Here is a 19913-nt window from a genome sequence, read left to right as displayed (position 1 = left end):
GAGAGAGAGAGAGAGAGAGAGAGAGGGGGGGGGGAGTTGCAAATACAGTAAAGAGTGATCTTGTGTAACCAAAACAGATTCGCAGCAGTGGAGAGAGAGAGAGAGAGAGAGAGAGAGAGAGAGAGAGAGAGAGAGAGAGAGAGAATGTAAAAAGCGATTTTATACAAGCAAAACATATTCACAGCAGTGGAGAGAGAGAGAGAGAGAGAGAGAGAGAGAGAGAGAGAGAGAGAGAGAGCTGCTTATCAGGGCCAAGGCACGACACTCCAGAAGATGGCCTTGAAGGAAAGACATTAAATTCACGACATTTTTTTGAAGGAGAACAATACATTGCACTGTCGGTGTGTGGGTTGCAGTGTTAAAGAGAAGAGAGAGAGAGAGAGAGAGAGAGAGAGAGAGAGAGAGAGAAGAGAGAGAGAGGATTAATTTTTACCGCCTCGCCTTATCAAGAGCATATCGCATACTATTCGGGCAACGTCGGCCGAACTGGACCCAGCCGTAAAAATGGAGCGTTTTGTATTCTGTCTAACCTCTCGAAAAAAGTGACTGGAATTCTTTACGAGTAAAGGAAAGATTATATCTTTTGTGTATAGCTAATGGTTTATAAAGTAATTAAACGGCTGGAAAGTTCATCTGAATAAATTTCTAGTATCCTAAAGAAAACGTAGGCTAAATTTATTATCATGGGTCAAAATTCCGTTATCTCTGAATATTTAGCGTAGTTTATTTCACGAAGGATTGAAAGCTGATAAGAGAATAAATTATAAAGCGCTAACGAATAAAGGTATTTCATGCGTATCTGATAATGATAATATAATAATAATAATAATAGTAGGGAAAAACTCTCATGCAGAAGTGTGATCCTAGAAACGGCGCTCATAGTAAGAAAAGTGATGGACTTCTAAGGAGGCAGGATGCAACCCGGAACCCCACACTATAAATACCTCTCAGTCGTATTGGAGGACTGTGATAGAGCAAAAAAAAAAAAAAAAAAAAAAAAAAAAAAAAATATATATATATATATAATATATATATATATATATTATATATATTATATTATATATATATTATATATATAATATATAATAATAATAATAAGAAGAAGAAGAAGAAGAAGAAGAATAGATTGTCCTCAGAAAAAATCTCCAGAGACAACTCATGGAATCAGTTTGAAGAGAAATCTTACAAGATTGAATCACGAAACTGCTTGATTTAGGAAAAGTTGCCCTTCCCAGTTTCCTCAGCATAAATTATACCTTCGTTTCGACATGATATCTGCAGAACGTGCTGGAAATACGTGGTGAATAACTGACCCCCAAAGCAGCTGATGGTTTCGACTGGTTTAGATTTTGAAACCAGGTGTAAATACTTCAAATCTGATTTCATAAAACATAAGAAAACAAGGTACAAATACCTACCAACCTAACAGCAAAATAATTTATATTATATAATATATAATATATATATATATAATATTATATATATAATTTTTTTTCCCCAAAAATGTGACGCTAAGTCACGACAGGTTTTAAATTCAAATGCAACGTTTCTCACAACGAAATCCCATTTCAATTCCAGCTGTTCCTTTCTTCGACTTTTGACGTATTTCACACCGCGTCACGAGAGACTTTCTAGACATGAAATCAGACTTAAATAACAAGTGTGGCGGATGCAAGACGCATAAATAAAATTAATATGAAATTCTTAAATAAAAAATACGTAAACAAACACCATTTACTTGTTATCCATACTCACCAAGTCTGACGTATGGAGATGTCAAATCCAGTGGAGAAAAAATATAACATCTGAAATGCTCCAGTAACAAACTTACACGTGTATATATTTGAATGTATTATATAAAGTTTTCTAATAAATTCTACCAGTTATGTATGTCGCTATATCAGTGAGAAAAACAAGCGAAGGTGAAGTCTCCTTCCTTCATTTCCAGTTCGGAAATAGGTCAGTAGTGATAAGCGTAAAAAACGAAAAAAAAAGGAAAAAAATGCGAGGCGGTGAGGTTTAGGGGTCACTATAAAAAAAACAATTGTATATGAATATATACACATGTATATATATATATATATATATATATATATATATATATATATATATATACACACACATACATACATACATACATACTTAGTTCTAGCATTGGATTTTAATCATATGTCGCAATATACTTACTTAAACCATCCGTCGACATATTAAACCATAAAACAAAAACGAAAAATAAAAACATTAAACTCACTTCTAGATTAAAAACCACACGCGCTAAACTACGAAAGCAACTCTGACTCAACTTCAATCTAGAATTAATTAAACTATTTTTTTCTCTCTCTCACCGGGACAAGGACACGTGTTTATGCAACAGCTAAATATAATTCTAAAACAAGTGTTTGTTCCGTGTAATTCCAGGTGGAGACACATTAATTGAACCTAACCTATTAGAAGCGCTTCTGACTCCAACATGGCGTCTCCCTTTTAGTGATGTTTCTCAGCGCAGCAGCAGGTGGAACATCACTGCCTCGATTAGTAGTGTTTCTCAGTCAAAACGGGAAGCCGAAAAACACACACACACACACACGGACAATAACGAACAGGGCAAAACGAAGCTATTTATGTACAGCAAGGGGAGATGTGTGTATGTGTGTGTATATATATACGTTAAAATAAACACACTCACGAGAAGGATACTTTGATTATATATACGTGCATACCAATGTTTTAGGTAATGTGTATGTATGATGAGGGCTCATACATGTATATATGCAAAAGCAAACCGACTCGGGAGAGGAATACGAGCAAATATATACACACGCAGATAATGATTTCTTAATATATAATATTATATATCATATATATATATATATATATAATCTATATATATATATATATATATATATAGGGTATAAGGGATGGGTGCCACACGCCTGGGTACTGATGCCACACAGTCTTCAACCCCACACACACACACACACACACACACACACACGAGACAGCTGCGCTGCAGCAGTACGTACGTAACCGTATGGGCGTTGTGGGCACGGCTGTGGTGGTGGTGGTGATGGTGTGGTGCGAGACGCTCAGGGTCGCCACGTGAGGAACACTGAGTTCACTCTGGCGACTCGGAGGGCGACCACCACCAGCACCGACGCCCGCGGAAGGCGGAGACGCCCTGGAGGCTGCGAGGGCGGAACTAGGCCGGGTAGCAGTAGCAGAGGAGGAAGGAGGGCGAGTAGAAGGATAAGCAGAGGAGTAAGAAGTGCCCACGGAGGACCGCAGAGCAGTAGCAGAGACAGTAGAAGTAGGGGCGCCAGCAGGACGGACAGCAGAAGCAGAAGGAGCATAAGGGCCTGCAGAGGAAGTGCGACCAAGGGGCTTGCCCGAAGGCTCTACAGCAACAGCAGCAGAAGGAGAATGAGAAAGACCAGCAGCAGTAGCGGTTGCAGAGGGGGGAGGGTGGGACTTCCCGGAGGGCTTTCCGGAAGGCGGGGAGGCTACAGACGAAGATGGCAGCAAGGCGGCGCCACCGCCGGCAGGAGCCTTACTGGCATCCGTGGCAGATGACTGCCGCTTGCAGCACTTCCAGCAACCTGGAATGAGGGGTGGCCTCGTGTTATATCGTCAAAAGGTTGTCACTCTATAAAACTCGCCAGGAACATAAAATAAAATGTGCATCTGAAAGGAAATGAAAATCATATCTCAAATGAATAAAATACTTTCGTCTGGAAAGCAATCTGAAATGAAATAGAGGGAGCCAGGTAGACATCCCACAACTTGAAAAAAAAAATAAAAAATAAAACTTTAAAAAAACTAAATATATGAAGTAATATTTTCTTCCAACTGGTAACATTCAACTAACTTGAAGAAGGTCATTTTTTGTAAGCTACAATAAATAAATACCACCCCATACCAATTCTAATTAAAAACTATTAACAGAGATTTTACTCAGGTCGGTATTTGTAGCACAAATGTAACGTTAAATGTTGCACAATAAACTTATAAGCTATAAAAGATCTAGCTAGATTCAATTTCAAAACAATGCAAGTGGCAACTCCAGAAGCAACACAAGATAAAAAAAAAAAAAAAAAAAAAAAAAAAAAAAAAAAAAAAAAAAAAAAAAAAGACTTGAGACACAAACATAGGTTATGGCTGTGTCATGTCTCAATCTCAAAAACAGACAACTTGCACAAAACCTTAAGTCAACTTCGCAGTCACACAAAAGTCATTTATTTACACGAAGAGGTTCAGGGATCAATCATCCTCATACTGAAGGAAATGCATCGACTTTTAATTCATATAAGATCCACAACTGAGCACTGAAACTTCTGCTTTGCCACACGATGGCAATTATCTTTATACAGATCAGCTGGAATTCAATCCCCAATATTTTCTTTTCCAATTGATGTCATTTTTCAATCTACCGCCTTAAAGGTTGCCTGTATCGATGGTTCTCGCACAAAAATAAACATCTAGTAATCGAGGAAATAATGAGTGGTAATGCTCAAATTTCCATGGTTCATCGGCAATTTCAATTTTTGTCATGTTCATCAAATTTCACACCTTTTCAAAATCACCGTGGAACTCTTTCTGGCGGTAGAACTCCTGTTATGCTTATCATTTGCATCAGTTCCCAGAGTTCATTTATTTTGAGACCATCACAAAAATAATAAAGGTCGAGATATTGACACCTGATGGTTAAGCTCAGAAACGAAAACATACGGTTGTAGTCAATGCAGAGGCGAAGAATGTTTTCAGAATTTTACGAGTCAGTTCAGTCATGAAGAATGAAACGACATAATTCGATTACAAATGTATGAGCGTAAATTCCTGACCCACTTACAGGGAGAAATGAGGTTTTGTTCGATAATTCATCGATTACCCCTCAGTTTTCCTACTGTATATAAATCTTGTGATTAATTATAAGTTAGGAACATCTTACCTAAGTAAAAATGTGTATCACGGCTTAATACTCGGCGTAATTGGTACGAACTTCGACCCTTCGTAAAGTTTGTATATATCTATACTTTATACTAACAATTTTTTTTTGGGGGGGAGGGGGGCCGGTCCAGTGGGCTCAGCCTTAAAAGTGATTAAATAAAAAATGCAATTCATACCACAAACATATACATCTGCGTTTGAGTATACATATGCGTTTGCGTAATTAAAAGCAACTATGTGCCCACTGCAATCAGATAATTGCATAAAAACATAATAATCTGTACATACGCATATACTGTACATGACCTATATACGCTACAGGATCTTATATCAGGCTAAACACAAAACAAGGGTGTAATAACTATGCTGCATTTGGACAGAGATATCATTCATGAGTCTGTCTTATTAATTTGTAAAAAGAAAAAAAAAAAAAAGAGATCATTCGTCAATCATATAACCAAAAACACTATTATTTTAACATGTCGCACTAAGTATAATAACATGAAGCGCACAGGTAATTCAAATATAACAAAAATTCGTTTCCATCATTCAATAACAGATGTACAAACCAGCACACCTGCAACCCCCCAAAATAGACACGGTCGCACACGTGTAACACATGATCGAAAAACAACTGCGTATTACGAATGATAGGACGCGACAAACACTTGTCGAACAAAACAATTTAGCTGTGTTACATCGTATTTCAGTGAAAATAAACAGGTAAAGAGATTGTACACGTAGCGTGGGGTTTGGTCACGTGGGGCCATAGAAATTGGAATATTCGCTGGGTTTAATCAAGTGTCAGGTAAAAAAAATTATATATATATATATATATATAATATATATATATATATATATGTGTGTGTGTGTGTGTGTGTGTGTGTGTGTGTGTGTGTGTGTGTTAATTTAATAAACAGCTTTTGCGTTTTGAAACGAACCTGTTATGATTCATGTAAACTAGATGAGGAAAAATATTGCTTGCGCTAGAGTTTCATTCGCTTGGAAACAATAAATGTCAGAGAGAGAGAGAGAGAGAGAGAGAGAGAGAGAGAGAGAGAGAGAGAGAGAGTAGATGTTATACAGTATTGATTCTTTCTTCTCAGATGATTGTAAAAAAAAAAAAAAAAAAAAAAAAAAAAAAAAAAGTATATCGTGAATGGTTACAAAATACTTCCTCACTTATGATCTGGATTTCATATCATAGAGGATCAGAAACATCCAGATTAAAAAAATATATATTGAATAAATAAAAAAAACTCGGCCGTAAAACGGGGAATTTTCATACTCAAGCTGCACTGCCTGAATCTTTATAATTCTGAAATTAATCTCATGCTAGGAATAGAGTTAATCAAGAAAATCTGCGTTTTGAGTTTTGCTCCATTCCGAGATGTAGCGAGCTCTCTGCTGCCCCTGAATATATATCAAAATATTTAAAATTAAATTGAATTGTCTTTGGCTTTTAAAAATGAAAATACAATTTCTTGTTCAATTTTTTTAGACATAGCAGACATAAGAACCAATGTACTAATTGTTAACTTCAAAAAATCTATGATGCAGGTAGAATATGCATCGACCACTGTTTCCATCACAACAAGAGAGAGAGAGAGAGAGAGAGAGAGAGAGAGAACAGAAATTTCTTTCCACAACATCTTAACTAGGTCACTTCCTACTTCGCTCGGGGGCACCTTGCGAAGAACAAACAAGGAGGGACCATCCTAGGACAGACAAACGAGGGCCGGGGGGAAGGTGGCGTGAGGGGAGGGGGGGGGGGAAACAGAGAGGGGGTGGCTATTTCACCGTCTTGCTCTTTTCTAGGACAGGCTTCAAAGGCTGCACGTGATTTCCCATGAGGTCTGTTTAATGCCCTCTTCGGAGTTCGCAATGAAAGAACAAAAATAACAGAACGCAGTTGCCAGCAAAAGAACGATCACACGTCTTGTTTGTGTGTGGTTGTGAATGCCACACACACACACACACACACACACACACAAACACAGAGGTAGGTAACTGAAGAGTTTGGCATCCCAACTTTACTCATTTCATAATAAATCCATTATTTTCCCCAATGAAAACTTTTATTACATAATATTCACGCCGTGAATCTCTCTCCTCTCTCTCTCTCTCTCTCTCTCCTAAATAAGCGTTTTTCTGTATCGTCACACACGCAAACAAAATATACATAAAGACGAAATACACAATAATAGTCGTTTCCTAATCCCCGGATAAGCAATAAAGCAAAACTATAACTGAATGGAAAAATTAATAGGTATCGGTTATTCCAAACGCAAATGCCCTCCTAGTCTTTATCTGGAGATAACGGTATCGGCAGACATAAAAATAAATATCTAAACACAAAATCCAAAATCCATCTCTCTTCGTAACTAACAAACAGAGAATACGGAATATCGTTTTTTTTTTTATTTTTTTTTTTCTGTCGGATCCCCAGTTAGTGAATATGTGGAAATAAACTACGATATATTTCTTGGTCTCTTTTCATGATTTAGCTTCACTGAAAAAAAACTTGCAACATATTTAGCTTATCGAAAGCTGATTGCGAAATTAAATCTTTAACACATTCATTTCATCTTTAACAGAAATGGTAACTTATATAAAAAAGTACAAGTCCGCTACTTACTTAGTCCCTTTTTGAGAAAAGTCTTTTTTATGTGTAAGTATAAGTATTGAAATACCCAGTATTCCAAGTGATATCCCCCTACCACCCCCCCCCCAAAAAAAAAAATCAATATAGCTGTTCTCAAATTACGGAGAAACAAAGATCCTTCAGGAATTCTAGGACAATCAGTATCCTTAAAATACAACTTCACATTAAAAAAATATATATTATTCTATATAATGAATTTTGAGAGTTGACTGTATACTCTTTAGGTTGATATAAAGACTACGATAATATACAAAAGCTTGGCAATTCTTAACGCAACGTCGTCCAGAGATTATTAATGCCAATGGTGACAAACGAGAGAGAGAGAGAGAGAGAGAGAGAGTTTCTCTGATCGAACCCACCGTCAATCAAACCACCACAACGTCCCTTCTCCGTTGTATCATTCTATCCTGTTCCACGCAGCTGCTATATTGTCCGTCCCTTCCTTCTTTGGACAATGGTTATTATTCTTGGGAGCAGGACAGCAGCAGCGACAGTGACAATATCTCACGTCCAGATAACTGTATATATAAGTTTCCCCTCGACTGTGAAAGATGTATTGTTTCGTGGGCTCTTTGTTGGCCTTTGTGTGCCTGTAAATACGACAATTAATTACGTGAACCTACTATAAATTTGTAATCTTTCTAGTTGTTATAACTGCTTGTAGCTTTAACTTGTCTTTCATTTGTAATATTTCTATTTGTTATTGCAATTAACAGCTTTAACCAATATTACATTTGTAATTTTTCCCGTTGTTATAACAATTAATAGCTTTAACCTATATCATATTTGTAATATTTCTATTTGTTATGACAATTAACAGCTTTAAGCTATATTGCATTTGTACTTTTCCAGTTGTTATAACAATTAACAGCTTTAACCTATATTAAATTTACCAATTTTCTAGTTGCTATAACAATTAACAGCTTTAACCTATATTAAATTTACCAATTTTCTAGTTGCTATAACAATTAACAGCTTTAACCTATATTACATTTGTAATTTTTCAGTTTGTTTTTATACAATTAAAAGGCTTAAAAGTTTTAACCCTACCATTAAATTTGTAATTTTTCCAGGTTGTTTTAGCCTACATTTACATTGAATAATTTCAGTGGTTTATAACAACTACTTACAGCTTTAGCCTATCTTACATGTGTAACCTTCCTGGTGGTTATGACACGTGTACCTTTAACTGATTTCGTAACCTACCTCTACTTTATTCTGTGAACGCTTTCTTATGAAATAAACGGCCTTGGCTTCTCTATATGAACGCGGCTTGAATAAAAAAAGAGGGCCTTATATCAAGAATGAATCCGAATGTCACCCTCATGACTACAAAGCAAATGTTCTAACTTTAATATCGAACATTACAAATCATATAACCTACGCCATCAGTCATTCTAACTTTAATAAAGAGTATTACAAATCATTAGTCATTCATGAGACGCTCCTCCTTGGAAATATATTCAGGAAAGAAAAAGACGTAATTCGAACGCGTCAACTTCGCCGTCAGAAGGAATATATCGCAACTTCACCAACTCTCCTCAGCATTTCCGTTGACACGATCAAAAACGACGGTAAAGCGTTACGCGCGAGAGGAAGCAACTGAACGCAACATCATCTTCTTGAAGGGAGAATATAAATAATCAGGATGTCTGCGTGACGCCTCGTCTGCCCACAGAATGGAGCAGGACGACGTTTATTTAGATAAATGGCTGCTAATAAAAACGCCCATGGACCCATTCTTATACTCTGGGGACGTGCTGGGAAATCATTTCCCCTGTGAGGAATATGTCATATGAAAACAAAATCTACCAAGAGCAGTTTGAGAAAAATACGCTGGAAGGATAAAAGACCAACCCGAAAACCTTTCTCTCTATTTATTTATTTTAGGAGTAATATACGACACGATCTTAGAAGACAGACACAAGTGGCACCGAGAGGAGGAACTCCCCTCCCGCGCATGCGTCATATGTATTGTATGCAAATGAGAGGACGCCGTAAAGAATTCTTGTTTATTTTCTTTTCACTGCGTATTTTCCATCCCGTAATTAGAGACCAGCTAAATTATGTGTATCGTCTATACTCTCCCTGATTTTGTTGCTAGCAGGACGGTAGTTGAAAAGAGGGTAGAGTAAAACTTAATTAGTTTTTTTAGTCTACCTTTCACTCAAAGGTTAAAAGAAAACATAAATTGGTAATGCTAAATTATTTTTTTTTGCAGTGACAGGAAATAACATTTTAGGCAAAACTAGCAAATTTCAAACTAATGAAAAACAGACTTAACGCCCATCGAAAAAAAAGGAAAAGGAAAAAAAAAAAAACACTTAATTAGATCATGATAAACACCAAGCATAAGGCATAATTCAGAACTGCTCTCTCTCTCTCTCTCTCTCTCTCTCTCTCTCTCTCTCTCTCTCTCTCTCTCTCTCTCTCTCTCTCTCGCTTACGAGATTAGCGTTTAGTACGTAACGAAATGTTGTTGAAGTTAGATTCTCTCTCTCTCTCTCTCTCTCTCTCTCTCAAGTTAAGGTTCTACGCTTTTCTCTCTCTCTCTCTCTCTCTCTCTCCCCTGATCTAAACACAAGCACTCCACTCCCGGATTTGAGAATCGATGACCTTAATCAACCCGAGGTACTCTCCCCAAAATGCTTCCAGTCCCCCCCTCCACACCCGCCTCTCTCTCTCTCTCTCTCTCTCTCTCTCTCTCTCTCTCTCTCTCTCTCTCTCCGTCTCGTCATCACATAATTATCCACTTAGGGAAACATGAAAGGGAACCTGGGTAATATCACAGGGCAGTAGCCAGAAGCACCTACGCGCACAAACACAGAGTGTATAGCCTTAACATCATCTCACTATGTACTGAGGAGTAATTTGAGAGAGAGAGAGAGAGAGAGAGAGAGAGAGAGAGAGAGAGAGAGAATCTGGATTCAACATCATCTCCTTCTATGTCCCGAACACTAATATCATAAGCAAGAGAGACATAGAGAAGGAGTTACATGGATTAGGATGTCCGAGGAGAGAGAGAGAGAGAGAGAGAGAGAGAGAGAGAGTGCCCTATTCTCAAAATCGATGTGAGAGAGAGAGAGAGAGAGAGAGAGAGAGAGAGAGAGAGAGGAGCATCCTCAGCAACTAAACTCATGCAACCGAGGCAAGCCCCTCCATCTCAAACATGAGAGACACCTTCTCATCAAGATTGAGAGAGAGAGAGAGAGAGAGAGAGAGAATCTGGATTAAACATCATCCCTTTAATGTTCGAACATAAATACATAAGCAAGAGAGACAAAGGAAGGAGTTTAACATGGATTAGGGATGTCCGAGGAGAGAGAGAAGGAGAGAGAGAGAGAGAGAGGTTCCCTAACTCAAAATCGATGTGAAGAGAGAGAGAAGAGAGAGCAGAAGAAAGAGGAGAGAGAGAGCATCTCAGCACTTAACTCATGCACGCAACCCTCATCTCAAACATGGGGAGAGAAACACCTTCTCATCTAAGATGAGAGAGAGAGAGAGAGAGAGAGAGAGAGAGAGAGAGAGAGAGAGAGGAGAGAGAGAGTGCGCTGAAATTTTAAAGGGGATCACCTTGAAGAAATCACTTACGATGTAGTAATTCCGTCTGTGCTACGCTTTCAGAAATTAGCTCCCAAATAAACAGCATAATTTACTATAGACTGGGTTGAATGAAAGCTTAATTGCACTGTACCAATACCAAGACCAGTTAATTAACTGGAGAGAAAAGATTACATGGTGCCCAGACTAGTCCTTTCAAGTTTCACTTCTGCCGCTCGTAAATAATGGAGAATCCTATATACACTTACTTATCTAAGTAACTTACGACTTCCATTAACAGACCTATCGGTACCCATTTAAGGATTAAATTAACTTGGGAAAAAATACTGCATAACGCCTACAGCAATTCATTTGCCTCTAGAAAATAATGAAAAAACGCTATACAATTACTTTTCTAAGTCACTTACGACCTCCTATAAAGGCTCACCCACTTCTCAGTCCGGAACGAGAATGACCACTTAAAAAAGATTCATGGCTTCAAACCAAAAGGGCACGTAGGGTCACACCAGAGGTCACAGAGCGGCTCGTTTCACATACCCGATAAGGCAGCCACAGATCCGATAAACACGACTCCTTATCTCCCCGTCAGGGCTACCGAAGCCAAGGTCAGTTTACATCCAGATTAGGAAGGGATTCGGAGGAGTTGCTATAGTTAGGCCCAGCCAGGGCCAGACTGAAAAAAAGTTCCCGTCTTAAGGCTGGTTGAGTCTGTGTGGGGGTACTACTCACAAGACTTGGATTACGTCTGTTGAGCTTGTGTGCGTGTGTGTCTGTCTGTACACACACACACACACCACACACACACACACACACACACATATATATATATATATATATTTATGAACTATATCACTCATAAGCGTTAGTTTTTTAATCTATATATACTGATATATATATATATATATATATATATATATGTATATATATATACGAATAAGGTGTCATGAATTCTAGAGATATAAGATATATATGAAAAATGAATCATAAAGAAATTCAGTTGAAGAGAGAAACAGAGAAAATATTAACCAAAGAAACGTAAGAATATAAAAAAATATATGGGATAATAGAGAAGTAAATAAATAAAAAAGTGAAAGGCAACAGTCAGATATAATAATAATAATAATAATAATAATAAAATAATAATAATAATAATAATAATAATAAATCACTCTAGAGATCGGCTATCATGAGAATAAATATATAAGATTTATGGACAAGATCAATATAAAAAAAGTATACATGAATGAATAGACAACAAACCAAGTCCTCTCTCTCTCTCTCTCTCTCTCTCTCTCTCTCTCTCTCTCTCTCTCTCTCTCTTTCTCTCCTTAGAAGACCATGATGGTAAGGAAAAATATAGAAGGCACAGAGTCTCTCTTTCCAATTCAGAAGATCAGGATGATAGGTAGAAAAAATAAATCAGGCACAGAAGCCAACTTCACTATCCCAAACAAACAATAAACGAGATAGTGATCCCCCCGCCCTCTCTCTCTCTCTCTCTCTCTCTCTCTCTCTCTCTCTCTCTCTCTCTCTTTGTTTATCTCGCCTTTGTCTTCAGTAGACAGGGAATAGAAGACGAAACGATAAATCAGACAAAGAAGTCAACTCTAGACACAAAAATAGATATATATAAACAAAGCAATGACTCTCTCTCTCTCTCTCTGTTATTCAAAAGACGTGGAAGATGATGAGACACAACACTATATCAGAAAAAGAAGTCGACATCAGACACCACAAGAAATACAAACAAAAGCACTGACTCTCTCTCTTTCTCTCTCCCTTTCCTTCCACCCTCTCTCTCTCTCTCTCTCTCTCTCTCTCTCTCTCTCTCTCTCTCTCTCTCTTCAGAAGACGGGGAAGATGAGACACAGCAATAAATCAAGAGGCATAAGCCAGCGTCAGTTTTCCAAAGACTTGATTACGGTCAACGCAAAAAGTTTTTTTTATTACAAAGGAAAAAAAACTCCTCCTGTCTTGAAAGATGATTCTCCGAACGTCAAACCACGCCCACCTCCTCAGAAAAAAAAAAAAAAAAAAAAAACTCTCCACTGGATAAAGTTGGTCACTGTGAGATGTTTTGATAGGATCTTGGGAGGCGTTATCGTGCCTTCAAAATAATTTGGAAGTCTCAGATGATGGGGTAATATCAATGGTGTAGATGGGGATGGTAGAATCATGTCAGTTAAAGTAATAAAACTTCAATATTTTCATTATCGTCATTATTATTGTTTCATGTTTAGTAGCCGCAGTGATGGATTTTGTTAATGTTATATTATCAACATCATTTCATCTATAACAGTGTTACTAAGCATCCTACAAAATTATACCAACGATAATAAATAAATAAATGAATAAATAAATACAGGGAATTTTGAGTGCGTCCAATCTACGAAAAATAAAAACAGCTAAATCATCCAGAAATAAAATCCTTTTAGCTTTTTCAGATCATGTCAGTTTAAGTCAATAAAACTTAAATATTTTTTTTATTATTGTCATTATTATTGTTTCATGTTTAGTAGCAGCAGTGATTTATTTTATTATATAATGTTATGTCAGCATCATTCCATCTATAACAAAGTGTTACTAAGCTTCCTACAAAATATACCAACGATAATAAATAAATAAATAAATAAATAAATAAATAAATGAATACCAGGAATTTTGGTTGCGTCCAATCTACGAAAAATAAAAACAGCTAAATCATCCAGAAATAATATCCTTTTAGTTTTTTCCCAACCTCGGAAAAAAATACAACATTCTACGGCTTCTTTCACCATTCTTTCGCTACGTGATTTATTTTTTTCGACCGATACAGCAGATCTCTCTCTCTCTCTCTCTCTCTCTCTCCTCTCTCTCCTCTTCTCTCTCTCTCTCTCTCTATCGACAGAATAGAAGAACCAACCTCTGGACGGTGGCCCATGAAAAAAAAAAAAAAAAAAAAAAAAAAAAAAACTCCAATCACAGAGATGTTTTGGAAGAAGTCATCATCATGTATCTGATCTTATTTTAAAAGTCCTGATGTCCACGAAAAAGAGAAAGAAAAAAAAAACTCGCCGGGAAGATTAAAAACAGTGATGAGAAAAAGACGGCCGGGGAAAACAAGCTCCTGTTGGCCACATTTATCTTCTCGAACAAAATAGAAACGTTTGAAAAATTATATGATGTTACATTAACAAAAATGTAATGGCATCTTGAATCGTAGAGATGTCGCTTACAAAAGGGCAGAAAATCAAGTCTTTATGTCTAAATGCTGCTCATAAAGTTATCCAGAAGCCAAATAGGTTGAATGAAAAAAATTAAAACAAACGAAAGTCGAAGACTTTATTTTAACCAAATAATGCTTGGAATACAGTAACACTGACTAACAACCTCAAAACCAATTTAACAAGACATAAAATATCACGCAAATATCTACTATTCACGTTATCCCAAAAGCCAAATAGGTTGAATAAAAATACAAAATTAAAATAAACAAAAGTCGACGACTTTATTTAACGAAATAATGTTTGGAATACAGTAACACAGATTATCAACCTCATAACCAATCGAACAAGACATAAAATATCAAGCAAAAATCCACTATCAAGTTATCTCAAAAGGGTGATTGATCATACGACTGAAATTCCAAAACTACCATTTAAAACTTCAAATTCACATCCTCAGGACAACGGAAAAACCAACGTAGAAGTTCCTACCTACCCAAATCCTAGAGGAAAACGGAAAGGACAAAGAGGGAAAAGGGAAAATTGCATTTAACCATTTAACCAGGACAAAGGAACAAAGGAATGCGTGAAACGGACAACACAAAGACCAAACCTAGAGGAGAAAAGAATAAGAAAAACAAAATAATAAAAAAGGGGAAAATGGAGAAACGAATAACAGCGTTCAACATAACAAAGGAATGAATGGAAAACGCGCTTGTCTGCTAAACGCGAGCAAGAGTTCCTCATTAGACGGGACGCCCACAGGTGTGTCCACATGAAACAAGCGCCTCCCCCCCCCACCCCCCACCCCCTCCCCCTCCCCCAAGACGCTTTATTAAAGGGTCTTACTACTGTGGCTTCCTGAAGATTGAGGGGGGGAGAGAGAGATAGAGAAGAGAGAAGAGAGAGAGAAGAGAGAGAGAGAGAGAGAGAGAGAGAGCGTGCCCACAACAGAGGACACACACTCGAAACATCATTTCCGCCCAGAAGGTATGTCATTAGGGCGTGGTTCATTTTTAAAGCTACCCTGGGCGGGCGGCGGCAGACGAGAGACTAAAAAGAAAAAGAAAAAAAAGAGTAAAAGAGTAAAAAAGGACGAGAAGGAGAGGGGGAGTGGAGGGGGCTGGGGGGGAGAGGGGCAATGACAGTAGCTGAACAGTGCCCCGTGCCCCGGGGGTAGGGAGGGAAGGGAGTGCCAATGCCCGGTCTGGGCATGTTACCGACGACAAAAGTTGCTACAGCGCTATACCGTCAGTTGCCGCCGGCGTGGTCCAAACGACACGTTTGGATCTTTGCCACAGCCTTAACACACTGTCTGGTCCGGCTATATTTAGTACGGACATCACACAAAGGGACATGAAAAGGAGACTGTAAAGTGCCCGATTCGGAAAAAAAAAAAAAAAAAAAAAAAAAAAAAAAAAAAAAAAACCTGAGTGACTTCGACGTCCGAAGTATTCAGTCGTCGTGTTTACATCGAGCGACATCTCTTTAGTGACATCTATTCATTTAAAATCTAAAAGTCTTGTTTCCCGAACTTGCTAAATAATTTTATTTCCGAACCTTGGCTTTATTTTATTGTTAAAAGTGCCGATCGACAGGGAATAATTAACTTACAGAAACGTCGACACAACACAATTATCAAACGTTCTGTCGTGAAAGGTGAAGCCTTCAATGCTAAAAACATTATTTAAGGTGCACGTAAATAATAATAATAATAATAATAATAATAATAATAATAATAATAATAATAATAATAATAACTACAGCACACACAGGAATTACCAAACCCTCCCATTGAAGAAACGAGATTTACTGATCCTAATAAAGTATAATAAGCAGGAATCATAACTCTTCATTTCAATGCAGACCTGCATTCCCCGTCAGCTAATTAACACAAGATGTTCATTAAGAACACCGTGATAAATATGGAACCTAAGGCCATAATAGATTAAATAAGGGAACTTTCTGTCGACGGCCATAGCTGTCAGGATGCAAGTTTAAAAATGAAGTCGATTAAATAATGTATAATCGTCTAACTCACCTTTATGTAAAGAGACAATTATATACATGAAGACAACAGCATGCCTATTCTGTGATTCACTGATATTACCATTTAAAAACGTATATATATCAATATATAATAACCAAAAACAAACACACACATGGACACATAATGTTATCACACTATCTAATCACGGTTAAAAATAGCCAGGGGACAGCCACGCTTTGAGTCATTCTAGTAAAGTGAGATTTGGGTGGATTCTTTTACGTACACCTTATTTTCTCTCTCTCTCTCTCTCTCTCTCTCTCTCTCTCTCTCTCTCAAAAGAGTTGCAAAAAGGGGCGCGTTCACAAGTATTTGCATAAAAAACAAAGATGAATTCTACAAATCAGGGCAGAAGATTTTGTAAGATGTTCCTAAAACCAGTTTTGACTTCAAACTAATTCGCCAGAGAATTTTACCAATAAATCACGGACCTCGTAACAGCCATAGTTTACAAAAAGTAATATACCTAAGCAATTTATTAAAATAAACAAGATTATTACAGGTCATATTTCACGCACATTATACAAAAAACAAAACGTAAGTTTTATGATAAAAATTAACAAAAACTATCATCCGGCCCAAAGAGATTCTTGTAACCCCAAGCACATAATATATAAAAACGAATGGTTACAAATGAATAAAAATTTAAACTACAGCTTATAAGATATGACATCAATATCGGCATCCACGTCGGTATTGTATCATGAACACTGTCTAAAGAATCGTCATACTTACACACTTTTAAAAGTTCCCAAAGGAACAAGATAGGATGTTGCTAAGTGTAATTAAGTTTCTTTTCTAGAAAGGAGTAGGGATACTCATTTGCATATATCTAGTGCATATGCATACTACACATTACACAGATACATATGCATATATACACGTATGTGTATAACATACACCCACACAAACATACGCAAATACGAAAGATCTCCAACAGCAGAGAGAGAGAGAGAGAGAGAGAGAGAGAGAGAGAAACAACCCAACTTAACTTGGCTGGCAGCCACACCGTCTGCCACACCCGACAGCATACACACATATACACACACATACACAAATATATATATACACTCACACTACACCCTGTCTCTGCCACTCTGGTCGTCTCCTCTCTTCCTTAGCTGTCTACACCTAGGTTATCCACACCTACCCTATCCCTCTCAGTCCTTATAACACTTCCTTTATCATATAATGGCAGAAATAAAAAAAAAGTTAATAAATAAAAAAATAAAATAATCGGGAGGTCCTTGCCACGTGAGTCATCATTATGATCATCAACATCTACACATACCCACAATCTCTAATAGCTTTCGCTACTTGATCAAAGACAAGTCTCTCTCTCTCTCTCTCTCATCACGTCTGTCTGTAGGCAAATTACCGAAACCATTATCAGCAACCCACAAGACGTAAATCTATTAGATATCAAAGCCTTCAGATTATTAACAGCTCACATATATTACTACTGTCATCTATGATAAAAGAACAGACTCCTTATATGGTATAATTATTGTTGTCAATAGTGTCTGTCTATTAACTAGCGAGAATAGCCACTGGCACCTTCAAGATTTCTGGGGAAGAATAAAAATAGACATTCTGTAGTGGTTACTGTTATGTTTATGCATGTGTAAACTATGTATGATACTATGTTATTCTTACAAGAATGCCAGCTACAGCAAGTACCTCTATAACTTTCGTTGTGGATTTCAGTATTCCCATCCATCAAGATCACACACCATGTTCCTACTGTCATGACTGCCTGACTACCGTCATGAGTATTGTCAGTGTGAACATTCATCCTTCACACAGATGAAGAGACATTTCTAAAATGATGGTGACACGTAGAGCATCAGTCACCAAATGTCACTCTGTATTAACTACAAACTTCCAGATGGCAATGGAAAAAGAATCAGCTATCAAAAGTTCCGAAAAAATAACACATCTTTGAAAATGTTCTTTTAACAAGGGATGACCAAAGAGGTTTAAGAATTTGTTCATATGTAAATTAAGTATTTGTTCAACTGTAAATCAAATGTGTAAACTAAGTACTCCCACAACCTTTCGGTCTCTGACGTAAGAATTCAAATTAAACTTTATTTTAACAATTTCCACAGAGAATGAGGCAAATATTTTCTCATTTAATAGTTTAGTGTGCACAATACAATTCACTAAGAAGAAATTAATAACATTTCTGAATGGAGAACAATGCACCATTTATTCTACTGAAACTCCTTTCAGAATATTGTAAAGAATTACAAATTCATGTCAGTTATAAACAAGTATATAAACAAAACAAAAAAAATGAAAATAATAAAATCTTACAATACTCGACTCAGGCAACAACCCATGGATCAAGACGACGACGATGATAGATGACAGCCTCAGTGAGCATGCGCAAGCCCCATAGGGCAGGCCCCCTTATTTTCGTCAGTTTATGCATGCATCAGGGAGTGAGTCCCTCTTTATGGGGGAAGCCTTAGCTAACACTGGCGAGTTTGTTTCTTTTATGGGGGCACAAACATACACACATACACTTGCTTCATTTGCATTAAGTATAAGGTTTCAATGAAAGACTGAGACCAACTCTCTCTCTCTCTCTCTCTCTCTTCTCTCTCTCTCTCCTACAAACAAGCAAACAAGACAACTTCTTTTACAACATTTAAAACTTGAAAAACTTTGTCACAAACAAAATTGTTTCCTGTGGCTCGAACACAAACATTCTCTCTCTCTCTCTCTCTCTCTCTCATAAAAAAAATCGATAACCTGCAAAACTTTACCACAAACAAAATTTGTTTTAATCTCTCTCTCTCTCTCTCTCTCTCTCTCTCTCTCTCTCTCGTATCAATACACATCAATAAACCTCAAATAAATGCCTCTGCCTATAAGTCTTGTTAATCTAACAAAACAACCAAGTTTTCCCACATCCCGGAAGCTTCTATACTGAGCCTCTCTTTGTCGTTGACCAATAAATAAAAATTCGCGATGATAAAACTCAATAAAAAAAAAAGCTTTCCATTTCTCTTAACTACAATAAACGCCCGAATAAAAAGAAGCCTTCCGATAATCCTGTGTAATCAAAAGGAAGCGATTAAAATTAAAACTCAAAGTGATTCTATTAATAATCACAGAGGATCAACAACGGGATGCGAGGTAACACCTATATGCATCTCCCCCCCCCCCCCCCACCCTCCCCCCACCCACCCACCACCCCCAACAGCCTCCACCACTGAGGGAAGTGTTGAGAGAGAGAGAGAGAGAGAGAGAGGGGAGAGAAAGGATGAACTCGCCACAGTGCGGAAGAGTTAAGTAAAAGCAATTTATAGGAAAATGAAAGGAAATGAAATGAAAACGAAACACGAAGCGTGACGGAACTGAAAGGGAAATGAAACGCGATCGATAAGACGAAAATACTTGGGAAAATTCGCGAGAATCATATTGGAAGTAATTCGCAACAAAACAGAATTGCGATTTGCAGCTCAATACGTAACCGAATCAA

The 19913-nt window shown here is 37.3% G+C and overlaps 1 protein-coding gene across 1 annotated transcript in view; it reads right to left on the bottom strand.

Moving 5' to 3' along the window:
* Positions 1-19913, bottom strand: part of LOC135207939 (uncharacterized) — a 370968-nt gene that overhangs the window by 141225 nt on the left and 209830 nt on the right. The window contains 1 exon segment of the mRNA XM_064239912.1: positions 3024-3596. Within this exon segment, the coding sequence (XP_064095982.1) occupies positions 3024-3596 (573 nt within the window).

This window comes from Macrobrachium nipponense, chromosome 34, assembly GCF_015104395.2.
Source record: "Macrobrachium nipponense isolate FS-2020 chromosome 34, ASM1510439v2, whole genome shotgun sequence".
In the NCBI taxonomy this organism is placed as follows: Eukaryota; Metazoa; Arthropoda; class Malacostraca; order Decapoda; family Palaemonidae; genus Macrobrachium; species Macrobrachium nipponense.
Note: the sequence above shows the minus strand (reverse complement) of the source record. Positions and strands in the feature narration are given on the sequence as shown.